Consider the following 15,451-nt stretch of genomic DNA (forward strand, 5'->3'; position numbering starts at 1 on the left):
TCAAAAATAAATATACATTAAAAATAAATTAAAATTTTTTAACGTTTATTTTGAGAGAGAGAGCGTGCGCAGAGGAGGGGCAGAGAGAGAGGGGAGAGAGAATCCCAAGCAGGCTCCCATCAGTGCAGAGCCTGACATGGTGCACGAACTCACAAAACTGTGAGATCATGACATGAGCCAAAAATCAATAGTCAGCCACTTAACCGACTGAGCCACCCAGGCGCCCCTGCCTTGAACTTTAAAAAAATTTTTTTTAATGTTTATTTATTTTTGAGAGGGTGAGAGAGCTAGCAAGCTGGGGAGGGGCAGAGAGAAAGGGAGACACAGAATCTGAAGCAGGCTCCAGGCTCCGAGCTGTCTGCACAGAGCCCAATGTGGGGCTGGGGCTCAAACTCACAAACCGTGAGATCATGACCTGAACTGAAGTCGGACGCTTAACCGACTGAGCCACTCAGGCGCCCCCCAATTTTTTAAATGTTTATTTTAGAGAGAGAGAGAGAGAGCAAGCAAGGAAGGGTCAGAGAGAGAAGGAGACACAGAATCCAGAGTAGGCTCCAGGCTCTAAGCTGTCAGCACAGAGCCTGACATGGGGCTCGAAATCACAGACTGCAAAATCATGGCCTGAGCCGAAGTCAGATGGTTAACCGACTGACCCACCCAGGTGCCCCCCTCCCTTGAACTTTTAAGACAGAGTTAAACTTCCATCTTTTCTGTAGCACTTGTTTTTCAGAATTTACTGTAACCTTTAACACATTTTAGTCGTATGTATCTGTTACCTACTAGCTGTTACCTACTAGCATGACACCTTTGAGAGCAAATATGGAGTCTTCATTTGTGGTAGAACCAGCACCCAGACTGTGAAATGTTTCCCGATTTTCATGAGTGGAGTGATATGGGTTACTCACAAGAGGTCAGTGTTGTCTAGGATACTGGGAGGTTTTGAATAGACATTTGAGAAGGGTGGAGGCTATTGGCAAGGGAACGTGCAAGCAGAGTTAATAATGGTAGCAGCTGGCTGCTCACACTTGTTGGGCACTTTGCATGTGCTATTAACACATTTAATCATCACAACTCCTCCATGAGGGAGGTGCAACAATTTTCCATCTTGAACAGATGGAGAAACAGAGGCACACACAGGTTCAGTAATTTGCCGGACTATAGAACTCAAGCTGGTCACTGTTGTGCTTTACTGCCTTCGAGGGAACAAAGTGGAGCAGAAGACTGACCCAGTTAAAGCAAGGTGAGGGCTAAATGCCCTCTCGAGAAGGAACTCATTTCTAATATGCTTCTCTCTGACAGGGTCCCAAGATTTACTTCTTACAGTATAACGTGCTTTCGCGTCCCTTGGGAATCATGGGAAAGCACAGATTCTAATTCTGTAGGTCTGTAGTGGGGCCTGGGATTCTGCATTTCTGACAAGCTCCCAAACAGTCACAGTACTGCTGCATTGTAGGCTCCAGTTGGGGTGGCGAGGCTTTGGAAGGTTCAGTGCCAGAAATATTTTATTTGGCACTCCCTTAGGTTCTCATCTAGAAATTCTAAGACGTTCTCTGTCCTTAATTGGACATTTGATTATAAAGTTGCTATGGTACAGAGATGCCAAGGCTCTAGGCATTTGTTCTTCGTTTTGCTTCTATATAAGAATCACCTGCTGTAAAAACTAATGCTCGGTCTCGGGGAGCCTGGGTGGCTCAGTCGGTTGAGCGTCCGACTTCGGCACAGGTCATGATCTCACGATTCATGGGTTTGAGCCCCGTGTCGGGCTCTGTGCAGACAGCTCGGAGCCTGGAGCTTGCTTCGGATTCTGTGTCTCCGTCTCTCTCTCTGCCCCTCCCCAGCTTGCACTCTGTCCCTCTCTGTCTCAAAAGTAAACAAACATTTAAAAAAAACAACAACAAACTAATGCTCAGTCTGTATTGCAGACAATAGACTATCTGGTGAATGGGTCTGTATAGTTAAAAAAAAAAAACCAAACAATCACATGATTAAAATGGCTAGCCAGGGTTAAGAACCATTATAAACAAACAGCTAAATTTATTAAACTCTTTTAGAACTGAGGGTGCTCCTTCTCATGTTAACCAAATCTGTTGCCTGTTGCAATAAACACTGCATCATGAGAAGTTCCTGTGAATTGAAAATACCTTAAAATTGCTGTAAGGACATGACCAAATGTTAAGTGAATGACGGTTGTCATCACAACAGTGTTTTGATTAAGGCTTGTGCTGTTGGTAGAGTATTGTTCATCTTAAGAGATAAGAATAAAAATACTAATAATGCTTTCTTTCTGGTGAGAATGTTCTGCGAATTCTTGTTTTGCCTTCTTAACCCAGTTTCTTTCTCTTTCCAACAGGGATTTTTTGCCAGGTGGTAGGAGAGATTATACAGTCCAGGTTCAGCTGAGGTGAGTTTGAAGGTTTCTGTAAATTTTATACTTGCTAACTATGTGCATATAGTCCTGAACTTGAAAATACATAAGCATGTTTGGGTATACTCTTTAATAAGAATTTGTTTTTCTTAATGCAGACTTTGCCTGGCAGAGACAAGTTGCCCTCAAGAAGACAACTATCCCAATAGTCTATGTATAAAAGTAAATGGGAAGCTGTTTCCTTTGCCTGTAAGTTTCTTTTTTATTTATCAGGCTTGTGTGTAAGTTTAGTCTAAATACAAGGCGTAGAATCAGTGACAACTCAGCACCATTGAACAGTCTTACTCTCCAGGTTAAATACTGTTTTCCACTAGAGGGATTCATGACTCCTTGGAGCAATGGCTGATTCCAGGTCTAGGGGAGTTGGAAAAGGTGAGCCTGGAATGTCTTGTGCCAGGAAGCAGGGAAGCTGTGAATGACTCTTAGGATTGTATCAAATGGCATAATAGGACATGACTTGCATATAAAGGGCAGCGTGTTGTGGTAGTTGTCTGACTGAGCTGGGCCTACTCCATGGATGAGATGGTGAAAGGCAGAGGCTGCTGAGAGCGACCGAACATGGAGATCAAGGGTTCCAGGCTTGGGCTTTGGGGAATGGATGAAGTGGTATTTGATTGACAATCCGTTGTTTAAGCAGTGAAGCTGTATATGGGTGTCAGCACTTGGGGGACACACACACACACACACACACACACACACACACACCACACACACACACACACACACACACACACACACACAGTGGGAGCAGCCTGTTTCTGGCCTGATAGATAACTCTAGACTCTTTAAATCCTGTTAGATCTAAAAATAACACTTAATTGTTGAACTTGATTGTGTATCTGTCTTCTCTAAGGCTTTGAATAAGCCAGTGAATCAGTGCAGCTGTTCAGTAAAGCCATAATCAGAAAAGTAGGAGAGCATGGCCTGTTTGTCAGGCACTACCAAGTGGAGGTGTATTTAACTGAGGACGTGCCGTGAGAACACTGATTCCACCAGTATGCTAAGTTGGCATTCCAGCACAGCAGAAACATCGTGACTACAGAGAAGGAGTTAGGGGAGCTGTTTAGCATCCCTGCTGAGCACTCGAGACTTGGCTCTGGAGTAGATAATAGAAGCAGCACTCGTGAATAGCTAAGCAGGCCGGACAACATGGTCCAGGACTCTGGGCTCTACCAGAGCCAGATGATGGTATTTGTGCCCCCAAAGTGAAGCTAGCCCATGACCAAAGCCAGTCCTTGTAGTCAAAGATCTGACTTGGTCGTCAGGAGTCCCATTTGTCTCCTCACAGCTTGTGGGTTTAGAGACCTGAGAGGTACCTAAGAGCTTGAGCAACACTGCACTGTTGCCGCCTGAGTCCTTTTGAAAGATGTCCGTGGGTCTAAGAGCATGGAGCTCGTCCTTTGGGGATGAGAGGGGAAATTACAGAGGCTGAGGAGGTGTGGTCAGGAGGAATGCTTACATGGCCTCTGTCATGTTCAAAACCCAGGTGAGACATTTTGCTTCTCGGGTTGTTGGCAGCCAGCCACAGTGGATTCTCAGGAGCTGTCCTTTATCTGGATCGATCATAAAAAGATCTGAACTAAGGAGAGAAGCAGTTTTACTTGGAGCTGGAGGATGCCGGTGGGTGGCCAGATGTGTGGCAGAGGAATTCTGAGAAAATCACAGATTGTGGAACCCCTTATGCACACTTTCCATGGCTGTTCATATCCAGTTTTCTTTGTTTGGGGTGTGTTAAAATCTCTTTGACCCTTGACTTTCATTGCTATTTTAACTCTGTCACCACCCCTGAAGAAAGAGCTAACTGTGAAGATCTTTTTGGTGTCTATGAGACCTACCTTGAAGACCTGTCCAGTATATGACTATGCCAGTGATGTGGGCTATCTGAAATGTGTGAGGTTCTGTGGACACTCTGGCTTTGCTGCAGAAAATATGGTGGGTACACACACCAGTTTCACAAAATACTCCAAATACAGCAGTGTTATGCTTTGGAATGATGTCCTCATCCATGAGATCTGCAGCACCATTATGGAACTCTGAGTATCTCTGAATTTGTCACTCTTTCAGTCCTTTTGAGAGAGAAGAAATTAGGCAGTGGAGTACTTTCTGTGGTACAGTGTTACTCAGTTACTGCTGGTTTCTTTCCCGAAGCACCAGCTAACCCTTCAGTACTTATATGAGGCTGTTTGTGAACAGATCAGTTACTGTGTGATGAATCTGGCCTTCCCCTCTGGAGCGAGGACCCTGCAGCAGCTCCCTGAGTACTTGTGAAGGAGGTGAAGAAGTGGAGTGTTAGGACAAAGGCAAAGACAGATTTTAAAAACAAAGCAGTGGGAGCTTGGGGATGGGTAGGGGGGGCTTTTTTTGACCCTGATAGGGCCATCCCTGAAATCAAATGCCAGCCTCTCCCAAAGAGGCTTTTCAGCCCTGTGAACTTCTGTGAACGACTGACATAAATTTATATGCAACTGATAGAAAACTCAAACCCTCTCTTGATCCACAATTGTTATTGATTGAGGTAATGAAATATGGAGCGTTTACTGGCATGAAGCAGGTTTATGAAAATCATGTTGAGTATCCTGCAGCCTCAGAAGAGGAAACTCCAGTGACCTTGTGGGAATTAATATATTGAGCTCTTCACCACCATGAAGATCCTCAGGGACTTTGTTCCAGTTATAAGAAACATTGACAGGTCTCAAAGAAGTTTAATATGTGGTGCTTGCCTGTGATCCTAGTTTATTGCATAGCAAATCCTAGAGGAATAAGCTTGACACAGTCATGGAATTTCCCATGAGAACTGTGAATATATTTGAGTTTGTGTCTTGGAACAAGTTCCTCTGTGTAGACCTTACTGCAGCACTCAGTCATTATGGAACCCTGATACTGCGTATACAAGGAGACAACTGAATGAGAAAGGGTATAACCTTGATAATAGCATCGTGTCCCTAGATTCTTAAGGGTCAAATAGCGATGAAAGCAGTTTCTGTGCGGTTTTACCCGTGTCATGATAACAAGTTTTAGGAGACGCCTCCATGCATTGATTTTCCAGATTACCTTGATACAGGGACAGCAGTAAGCAGCTCATAGCAGGACTTGTGGAATGACAAGTGCAGCATGGACAGACACAAATGAAGTGGTCTCTGAGAGTATCCCCCTCACCCTAGCTTTGACTTCCAGACTGACAGCAAGATGAGAACATTTTATGTTTTTAAGGACAGAAGGGGTGGGGAGGGAAAGATCCTCCTTGCTTATTAGAGTTACTGTGAGAGACTGAATTATTTTTCTTTTTAAACAGATTTTGAGAAATTTCTGTCATTCTGTGGAACTGTAAGTTTGGGGGGTGGTAGAAGTGGATTGACAGTGGGAGTATCACTCGGAAAGATTTTGTAGAATGGCGAGGACGTGTGCTACAATTCAGCTGACAAAAATCAAATACTTCCTCTTGGTGCAGTCAGAATTCTTCTCAGTGCTAGGCCTCTTATCCTAATATATTCTATTTCTGTGTTCAGGGATTTCTTTGTTCTGATATATGTTTTTTTTCCTGTATGTATTAGTCATGCAGATGGTCTGCCTCACAGTAAATCTGGAGGTAAAGTCAGCATTTTCTTCTTTTAAACATATACCTCTGTCCCCCAACTTGAAGAGATTCTTTGGCCTTAAGATGGGTTAACGTTGGCATCTAAAAACTACTACAGTGGACTCAAAACCATCGCATACATGATCAAGTTTATAATTATGCTGAAATAAACTGCTGGAGTTGCACCAATTCATTATTCTGAAATTGGTAAAGGCAGAGAGAGTCATTGACTTCATGGTAACCCAATATTGACACGGTCGAGTTTCTTAAGGAAAAATTTTAATATAAGCAAAGGGAATAATGGATGAGAAAGCTGTTCTTTTCAAATCTCTAATTATATAATCACTCTAGGTAACCATCAATGGATGCGAAAACCATTAGGTCAAAGCTTGGTGGGGGAATGTTACTGTGGAGGGATCGGCTGACGTGAGCTGAATTCCTGTTCAATCTTGGCATCCCTGAAAATGGGGCAAACTCATGTGCTTCATGATGTGGTGCAATGGAAAGTATGTAACACTCCCCTTGAAGTTTTGTGTCTGAATCTGGCTTGAATCTTAATCTAATCAAGTCTGTATAGCTAATTACCAGTAAAACGTGTACAGGAGATAGAACAACAGAACTTCCTACCATGAGGAAGCAATATGCCTCATTTAGAAGGTAAGGTCATTCTTCAGGTCAAAAGTCCTGGTAACTCCAACAGAAAATGACATTGGAAAAGAAGAAGCGAGGGTGGGGGAGAATAAAATTTATTCTTTAGTGTGTATATATATGTATGTGTATGTATATACACATACACATAATGTATGTATATGTACATACACATACATACATTATTCTTTAGTGTATACACACACACACATATATATATATAGTATATATTATATATAGTATATATGGACATATATATGGACTATATATATAGTATATATGGATATATGGATATGGATATAGTATATATGGATATACATATATATATATATACATATATATGTATATGTATATATATATATGGACACACACACACACACACACACATATAAATAAAGGAGACTTTAGAGACAGCTAAGCATAGTGTGAGGCTTGGATTCTGAATCAGTGGATTCAGAACCTACTAAGGTTTGGATTCTGAATCAGACTGTAAAAGGACATCTTGTATACCAGGCTGTATATGGATAAAATGATATGTATGGGATTTGCTTTAAAATAATCTGGGATGGAAGTATTAAAGTATTGAATTGAGTGATGGGTATATAGGAATTCATTATACTTTTTTCTCTATTTTTGTATGTTTGAAATGTTCAATAATAAAAAAACCATTTGAGGCAGTTGGGAAATTTGAATATAGACTGGATATTAGGTAGTTTTTAAGAATTGAAGTTAATTTTGTAAGGTTGTGATTTTATTTTGAAAGATGTTAGTAAAGATGTGTATAAAAGTATGGATCAAGTGGCATGTCTAGAATAAATGTGTATATGGGTAGGGTGTGTATTTTTGGGTGGGCTGCGGGTGGAGCCAGAGTCAAATGAAGCAAGATTGGCAACATGTTGATAATTATTGAAGCTAGTTGGTGGGTACTTCCTGTTCTCTCTACTTTTGTGTATGCTTGAAAACACTTTTTTTAAAGTTTATTTATTTTGAGAGAGACAGACACTGCAAAAGGGGGAGGGACAGAGAGAGAGGGAAACAGAATCCCAAGCAGGCCCTGCACTCAGCGTGGAGCCTGATGCGGGGCTCAAACTCATGAAACCATGAGGTCATGACTTGAGCTGAAACCAAGAATTGGATGCTTAAGTGACTGAGCCACCGAGGCGCCCCTTGACAATTTTTATAATGCAGTAAAAAAGTAAATCTTTGTTGGTAGTTTTAAGGTAGTGGTAGTAGTAGTAATTAGAAAATGTCAGGGAGGAGCTCCCGGGTGGCTCAGTCAGTTGAGCGTCCAACTTCAGCTTAGGTCATGATCTCATGGTCAGTGAGTCCCAGCCCCGAGTAGGGGGGGCTCTGTGCTGATGGCTCAGAGCCCGGACCCTGCTTCACATTCTGTGTCTCCTCTCTCTCTGCCCCTCCCATGCTCAACCCTTCTCTCTCTCTCTCTCTCTCTCTCTCTCTCTCAAAGATAAATAAACATTAAAAATTTTTTTTTCAATTAAAAAAAAATAAGAAAATATAGGGGGAAATGGTAAAGGAACAACACCGTCAACTTTTGTCAAAGTTACCAGTCAGGTAGGATGTCATACAGCACAGCACAGAACGTTTTGAGTCTTTTATTGGAATATTAGGTTGACACTAACAGACTTTTACTGGCTCTCTGGCAGCCTTTTTTTTTTTTTTTTTTTTTTTTTTTTTTAACGCTTATTTATTTTTGAGACAGAGAGAGACAGAGCATGAACGGGGGAGGGTCAGAGAGAGGGAGACACAGAATCGGAAGCAGGCTCCAGGCTCTGAGCCATCAACCCAGAGCCTGACGCGGGGCTCGAACTCACGGACCGCGAGATCGTGACCTGAGCTGAAGTCGGACGCTTAACCGACTGAGCCACCCAGGCGCCCCTCTGGCAGCCTTTTTTAAGAAAGCTTTTAAACTTGTTCCAGAGGTCCCCTGTCAAAAGAACTTAATTTTATTTTTGCTTTAGCTGTGGAAGATTGTTAGAAATATATTAAAGCTATACATTTATATTCTAGAAAATTGCAATTATATAACCTGTTCTCAGTAACCAGGTAATTGATGATTGAGTGGAGGTGATGCTAATGCTCAGAAGGAGAAGAGAAGTTAACAGGTAACTCAGAACTACCAATGAAATCAAACTGGTCAGGTGGGATGGAGAATAGATTTAAAATACTTTAGGTGGCTAAGACTAGTACCATAATTGATTTTGCGTTTGCAAACAACCTCATTTTTAAAGTCTCTTATTCTCCCTGCTCTTGGCACTCTCTTCCTGTGTCATACTGACTTAAAGCTGTTGCTCGGTGTCTCAGATTCCAGTTTACAGAGTTCACTGTTTAGCAAGTTCGTGTGTTATTTTTATCATCTTGGCAGACCCTGTACCATTGTTTTATTTGGTTAACCTACCAGTGGACATACCAGAAGACCAAATTAACTTCCAGGCCAGAAACAGACAAAACAGGTTTCGTTCAGAATTACCCAGATCTTGGTGTTGATATTCCTTATACTGTTTGCTCATTGAACCAATTCCTAGAGTCTCTTTATAAGGGAATGATTTTTTGTTTGTTTGTTTGTTTTATTTCACTTGAACAACTTTAGATGGGCATAACCTTCCTACATACATGTACACAGGCACACACACAATTTCTCTTTTCATAGTATAAATGGCTATTAAGTTATTCTCTTTGACTTTCTTCTCCCCTGCTCAGACTGTTTTCAGTGATTTTCAGAGTCTTGATGCAAGTTGTAGATTGCAAGTTAGGTGAATTCCCACTTAATAATTACTGTCCTATCTCCTATGAGGCAGTGAAGGATGTCCCCTAATTGTGTAATACCACCAATACTATATTTCATTGTTTCTAACATGCATATTTCAACATCACCAAAACCCAGAGGTATCTTACAATTGCCGATTACCAGGTGGCAGCTGTAATGTATTGTCATTGCCTATACTTGTGCAGCCTTGATGTTGTTCCTGTGGCATGACTGGTTAGCTGGCTTCCTTGGGTTTTTTAGCCAATAAATGATTTAAGAACATTGTAAGGAAGGTTCATGAATCCTGGTTGTTGTTTGAAAACCTTTGATCAGTACATTGTCATAAGATCCAGACTGTATCAGCATTAACACATGCTGATTTAAGGGTGTCAGTGACCTGCTGGGAAATCTGAGAGACGCTAGTGGAATAGAATATAGTTTTAAGGAATACTTTTATCTCCAGAGCTCTTGGTGGTGTATTGGGAGATACCATGAAACATATGCAGTGATAACTGAGTGAAAAGTCCTTCAGAAGATTCTTCGGTGTATTTAAAAGGAATACGTTAGGGGCGCCTGGGTGGCGCAGTCGGTTAAGCGTCCGACTTCAGCCAGGTCACGATCTCGCGGTCCGTGAGTTCGAGCCCCGCGTCAGGCTCTGGGCTGACGGCTCGGAGCCTGGAGCCTGTTTCCGATTCTGTGTCTCCCTCTGTCTCTGCCCCTCCCCCGTTCATGCTCTGTCTCTCTCTGTCCCAAAAATAAATAAAAAACGTTGAAAAAAAAAATTAAAAGGAATACGTTAGCCAATTCATTTTGCTTATATTTCTTTGCTGTGCATGCAGAAATAAGTAGTGATATGCTAGACTGTGTCACTAACTTTGTATTTTTTTCTTCTCAGTGGTACATAGTTAAATTACATACCAAGATATGGTGTTTGCTTTTTTTTTTTAAATACATAGATGTTTTTACAGCTAAGAAATTTTATTTTATTTCATTGTATTTTATTTTATTTTATTTATTTTAATTTTTTTAGGGAGTGCCTGTGGCTCGCATGAGTGGGGGAGGGGCAGAGGGAGAAGAAGAGGGAGAATCTTAAGCAGGCTCCACTCTGGGCATGGAGCCCGGTGTTGGGGCTCAATATCACAACCCTGGGATCGTGACCTGAGCTGAAATCAAGTGTCAGACACTTAACCGATGAGCCACTCAGAAATTTTAATTTTCTAAAACATATATTAGTTTACTTTTGAAAATTACAAACTGAAGAGTCTTTTGGTAATTGAGAATTGGGTGTAATGTGAATCAAAAATGAGTACACTTGCTATTTAAAACAAATACTAACTGGAAAAAGTAGAATAAAGCTTAAATTCCAGTATTAGAGTCATCAAGCTAGTTTAATGTCAATTGAAATAATGATTATTCTTTTTTTTTTTTTTTTTTAAATTTTTTTTTTCAACTTTTTTTTTTTTTTTTTAATTTATTTTTTGGGACAGAGAGAGACAGAGCATGAACGGGGGAGGGGCAGAGAGAGAGGGAGACACAGAATCTGAAACAGGCTCCAGGCTCCGAGCCATCAGCCCAGAGCCCGACGCGGGGCTCGAACTCACGGACCGCGAGATCGTGACCTGGCTGAAGTCGGACGCTTAACCGACTGCGCCACCCAGGCGCCCCAATAATGATTATTCTTTGTCAACATGATCTGGTTTTAAAGGTGACCGTTTCTTTTCTACTTGGAGAGCAGGCAGTGGAGAGCTTTTTTCTTATTCGTAAGACTTTAGTAATTCCTTTGAAATTCATTAATTTGTTCCTTTTTTCCCCACAAACTACAACAAATATATATTATTATTATTATTATTATTATTATTTTAATTTTATTGTTTTAAAATTTTAATTCCAGTATAATTAACATACAGTGTTACATTAGTTTCAGGTGTATAATACAGTGATTGCACAGTGCTACACATTGCTCACTGCTCATCGTGATAACTGTGCTCTTTAATCCCTACCACTTATTTCACCCATCCTCCACACCCATCTGGTGGCCGTCAGTTTGTTCTCTATAGTTAGGAATCTGTTTCTTGGTCTGTTTTTGGTCCCTTATTTGTTTTGTTACTTAGATTCCACATACGAGTGAAATCCTATGGTATTTGTCTTTCTCTGACTTCACTTCACTTAGCATTATATTTTCTAGCTCCATCCATGTTGCAAATGGCAAGATTTCATTTTTTTATGGCTGAATTTAAAAATGTACATGTATACCACCTCTTCTTTGTCCATCCATTCATCTGTTGATGGACATTTGGGCTATTTCCATAATTTGGCTATTATGGACAGTGCTGCAATAAATGTCGGGGTGCATATATCTTTTTGAGTTAGTATTTTTGCATTCTTTGGATAGATACCTAGTTCTGTTTTTCATTTTTGGAGGAACCTTCACACTCTTTTCCACAGTGGCCGCACCAGTTTTCATTCCCACCAGCAGTTTGCACAAGGGTTCCTTTTTCTCCACATCCTTGCCAGCACTTGTTTCTTGTGTTTTCGATTTTAGCCATTTTGACAGGTGTGAGGTGATACACCTCATTGTGGTTTTGACTTGCATGTTCCTGATGTTGAGTGATGCTGAACATCTTTTCATGTGTCTATTGGCCATGTGTATGTTGTCTTTGGAGAAATGTCTGTTCATGTCCTGCCCGGTTTTTATTTGGATTCTTTGGGGGTTTTTTTTAGTGTTGAGTTGTTTACGTTCTTTATAGATCTTGGATCCTAACCCTTTATCAGATATATCGTTTGCAACTATCGTTCATTCAGTAGGTTGTCTTTAAATTTTGTTGATTGTTTCCTTTGCTGGGCAGAAGCTTTTTATTTTTATGTAGTCCCAGTAGTTTATTTTTGCATTAATTTGTTCTTTAATTCCCAGACTTTGTTTTCCCTCTTTCCCATCCCCAGTATTTGAATGCATTTTTTTTTTTAAGTTTATTTTTCTATTTTGAGAGAGACAGAGCGAGCAAGCGAGCAGGGGAGGGACAGAGGGAGAGGGAGAGAGAGAACCCCAAGCAGGCTCTGCACTGTCATCACAGAGCCCAGTGCGGGGCTCTAACTCTTGAAGCATGAGATCAGAACCTGAGCCGAAGTCGGACACTCAGCTGACTGAGCCACCCAGGTGCCCCAAAATATAACGTTTTTAAGAAGATCATTTTCCTCTTTTGGGTTGGTGAACTTAGGATGACAACTGTATGATTTCCAGGATAAGAAAAGAATAACTTAATATAAGTGAAATCAGGCAAATCTGTATCTATCTTGGAGAAGATGTTTGATCCCCTGCAGAGAATATAAAATTATTTTTCTTTCTTATGGTTCTAGGGCTATGCACCACCACCTAAAAATGGGATTGAACAGAAGCGCCCTGGACGCCCTTTGAATATTACATCTTTAGTTAGGTTATCTTCAGCTGTGCCAAACCAGATTTCCATTTCGTGGGCATCAGAAATCGGAAAGGTAAAGACTCTCTTCTGGGTAGCCTGAACGTGATCTCACTAGGAGCTGATTTGTTTTTTCTTAGCTCATGCTACTAGCTCTAACTTGTCAGTTTTCTGATTGTAATCTCCAAGAAGCAGTCATTTTCAGTTTGGGGTGGAGATGTAGAGATTCTCAAGGTTAAAAAGTTTAAGGTTTCCTGAATGCCATCTCTTTATTTTCTTGGAAAAGAAGTGAGTGTAATTACAGTATTTCTTAAGGAAATTGTTTAATCACAGTTGTGTTTGTGTGTTTAAGTGGTGTTCTAAGAAACTGGAAACTTTGGATGATGTTATATATTTATGAAGGGCAACAAAGCTTTATCAGGCTTTGAGGAAGATGTTTAAATGCACTCATGTTGTGGTTGGAAATAATCCATTCCAAGCTTTACATGAACAGCTTCCTCAGATAACATGGTGAAAAATACATTATTTTTTCATAATATAGCTGTCCCTTCCCTAACGTGCAGTTGGGAACAGGAGTTAATTTGTCAAAGTTTTTCTTAGAAGAAAGCCAATATTGGGTTCATTTAAAGATTTGCTCAAGGCCATGTATGAAGTGGTCTCTTCTTCCAGAATTAGAACTTTGAAACTCTGGATTTGAAGTGTTAATTCACATCCCTGAATTATGAAAATACATTATTTTTTCAATACTTTTATGTTTGAACCTGGCTTTCTACTAATTCTTAGTCTCAAAATGTGTTGTTATCATTTATGGGGTACTGACTAATACAACATGGGATTTCTATTTTAGAACTATTTGTTTATATTTAGAAATAATAGAATGACAAAAGAGATTTCAGTTAATTTCTGAACATCAACTTTCATCTTGCTGTTTCATAGAGGTAAAGGGTAATATTCCTATTATATGGATGGAGAAATCGAGTCCTATGTTTATAGCAGGAATTTTGTGGTTGTGTCACCAAGGCAGTTGCAGAGCTGGACATAAAGAATATTTTGTATTAGTATTTGGACTATAAAAATATTACTATCTCTTTAATGATTGTTTTCTTGAGCTTTCATATTTGAATTGTTACTGTTCACTTGTCTTTATTATCATAGGGCACTGATTCCTAATATTTTTCATTTTCACAAACTGAATGTGTAATGTAGTGAAGCATTGGATAAGGATTCAGAAAATTTTGGCTTAGTCCCAAGTTGGCCCTTGTTTGATTTTAGCAAAGTTGCTTGATTTCCTGAGGCCTACTTAACGAATAAGTAAAATCTTGAGAATGGGTGTTGTATGCAAGGAACGTTGTTAAATGAGCAAGTATTAAGGCTTTAAAGCTTAGGAGAAGGATTCGAATAGAAGAGTATATCTTTTTGAAGTAATTATTAACTTGCAGATTTTTGAGTAAATGATTGTAGATATGGAAGACCTGGAAGGGTTTTTTTGCCACATAATGGGAATAATATTCTTTCCTTATCATTAAAATGATTAATTGACTTAAAACCTGCACACTATATTGGGTACTCCTCAGATACTTAAAAGGACTGTTGCAGAACATTAAAAATAATATTTAAAATACTTGTTTTGGTAACTATTAAAAGTATTCCATTTATTGTAGAACCAATTGAATGAATATATGTAGTCAAATTGCAAGAGATTTTTAGTATGTAGGTAAAATTATATTTCATCTCTTCATAGCTCTATAAATAGCTAACGAAGGTTCCTTTGTGCCAGATCCTAGAGGTATGGGATTGGATGCTGTTTTTTTTTCTGGGCTTGTCTTTTTGATTTTTATCGTTTCTCCGTGTGTCTTATTTACTACAGTAGCTGTCCCTTCCCTAATGTGCATTTGGGAACAGGAGTTAATTTGTCAGAGTTTTTCTTAGAGGAAAGCCAATATTGGGTTCATTTAAAGATTTGCTCAAGGCCATGTATGAAGTGGTCTCTTCTTCCAGAATTGGAACTTTGAAACTCTGGATTTGAAGTGTTAATTCACATCCCTGGTGTTTGAACTTTTTTTCTGCAGTGGAACCTGTTCTTCAGTGAAAATATTCTGACAGTTCCAATACATAAAAACAGAACAATTTTAGTTAGAAGTAGGCATGAGAGGGTACATTCTCATTCATATCATCATTGCCCCAAAGATAGCAGTTTTGCTAAATTAGAAACACAGTTTGAAAACTACTGATATATGTTATCTTTCACATGGATGTTTTAAAGGGGTAAGTGATTTAGAAATACCTTTAATATGATTGAGTTTTTATCTTCTGTAAAATAGCTGAGTTGATTTTTTTTCCCCTTCCCAGTCATTGACCTTCCTGTGAAAGTTATCTTGAATGTTATTGTTAGCAACCAGAATTTTTAGACAAGTATTTTTTGTAAATAGGCTATTATCTCTTGTCTTTAATACAGATTATCTTTCTTTGTAGAATTACTCCATGTCTGTATATCTTGTACGACAGCTCACGTCAGCCATGTTATTACAGAGATTAAAAATGAAAGGTATTAGAAACCCTGATCATTCCAGAGCACTAAGTAAGTAATGTTTATAAGACTAAGCATATGAGATGCTTTAATGGGGAGG

General features: G+C 39.7%; 1 protein-coding gene across 10 annotated transcripts in view; it reads left to right on the top strand.

The window, feature by feature from the left end:
- Positions 1–15,451, top strand: part of PIAS2 (protein inhibitor of activated STAT 2) — a 101,570-nt gene that overhangs the window by 52,790 nt on the left and 33,329 nt on the right. For all 10 annotated transcript variants that reach the window (XM_058692193.1, XM_058692187.1, XM_058692188.1 and 7 more), the window contains 4 exons: positions 2,351–2,401; positions 2,524–2,614; positions 12,766–12,900; positions 15,297–15,402. In XM_058692193.1, the coding sequence (XP_058548176.1) occupies positions 2,351–2,401; positions 2,524–2,614; positions 12,766–12,900; positions 15,297–15,402 (383 nt within the window). The remainder of the gene's footprint in view (positions 1–2,350; positions 2,402–2,523; positions 2,615–12,765; positions 12,901–15,296; positions 15,403–15,451) is intronic.

This window comes from Neofelis nebulosa, chromosome 11, assembly GCF_028018385.1.
Source record: "Neofelis nebulosa isolate mNeoNeb1 chromosome 11, mNeoNeb1.pri, whole genome shotgun sequence".
In the NCBI taxonomy this organism is placed as follows: domain Eukaryota; kingdom Metazoa; phylum Chordata; class Mammalia; order Carnivora; family Felidae; genus Neofelis; species Neofelis nebulosa.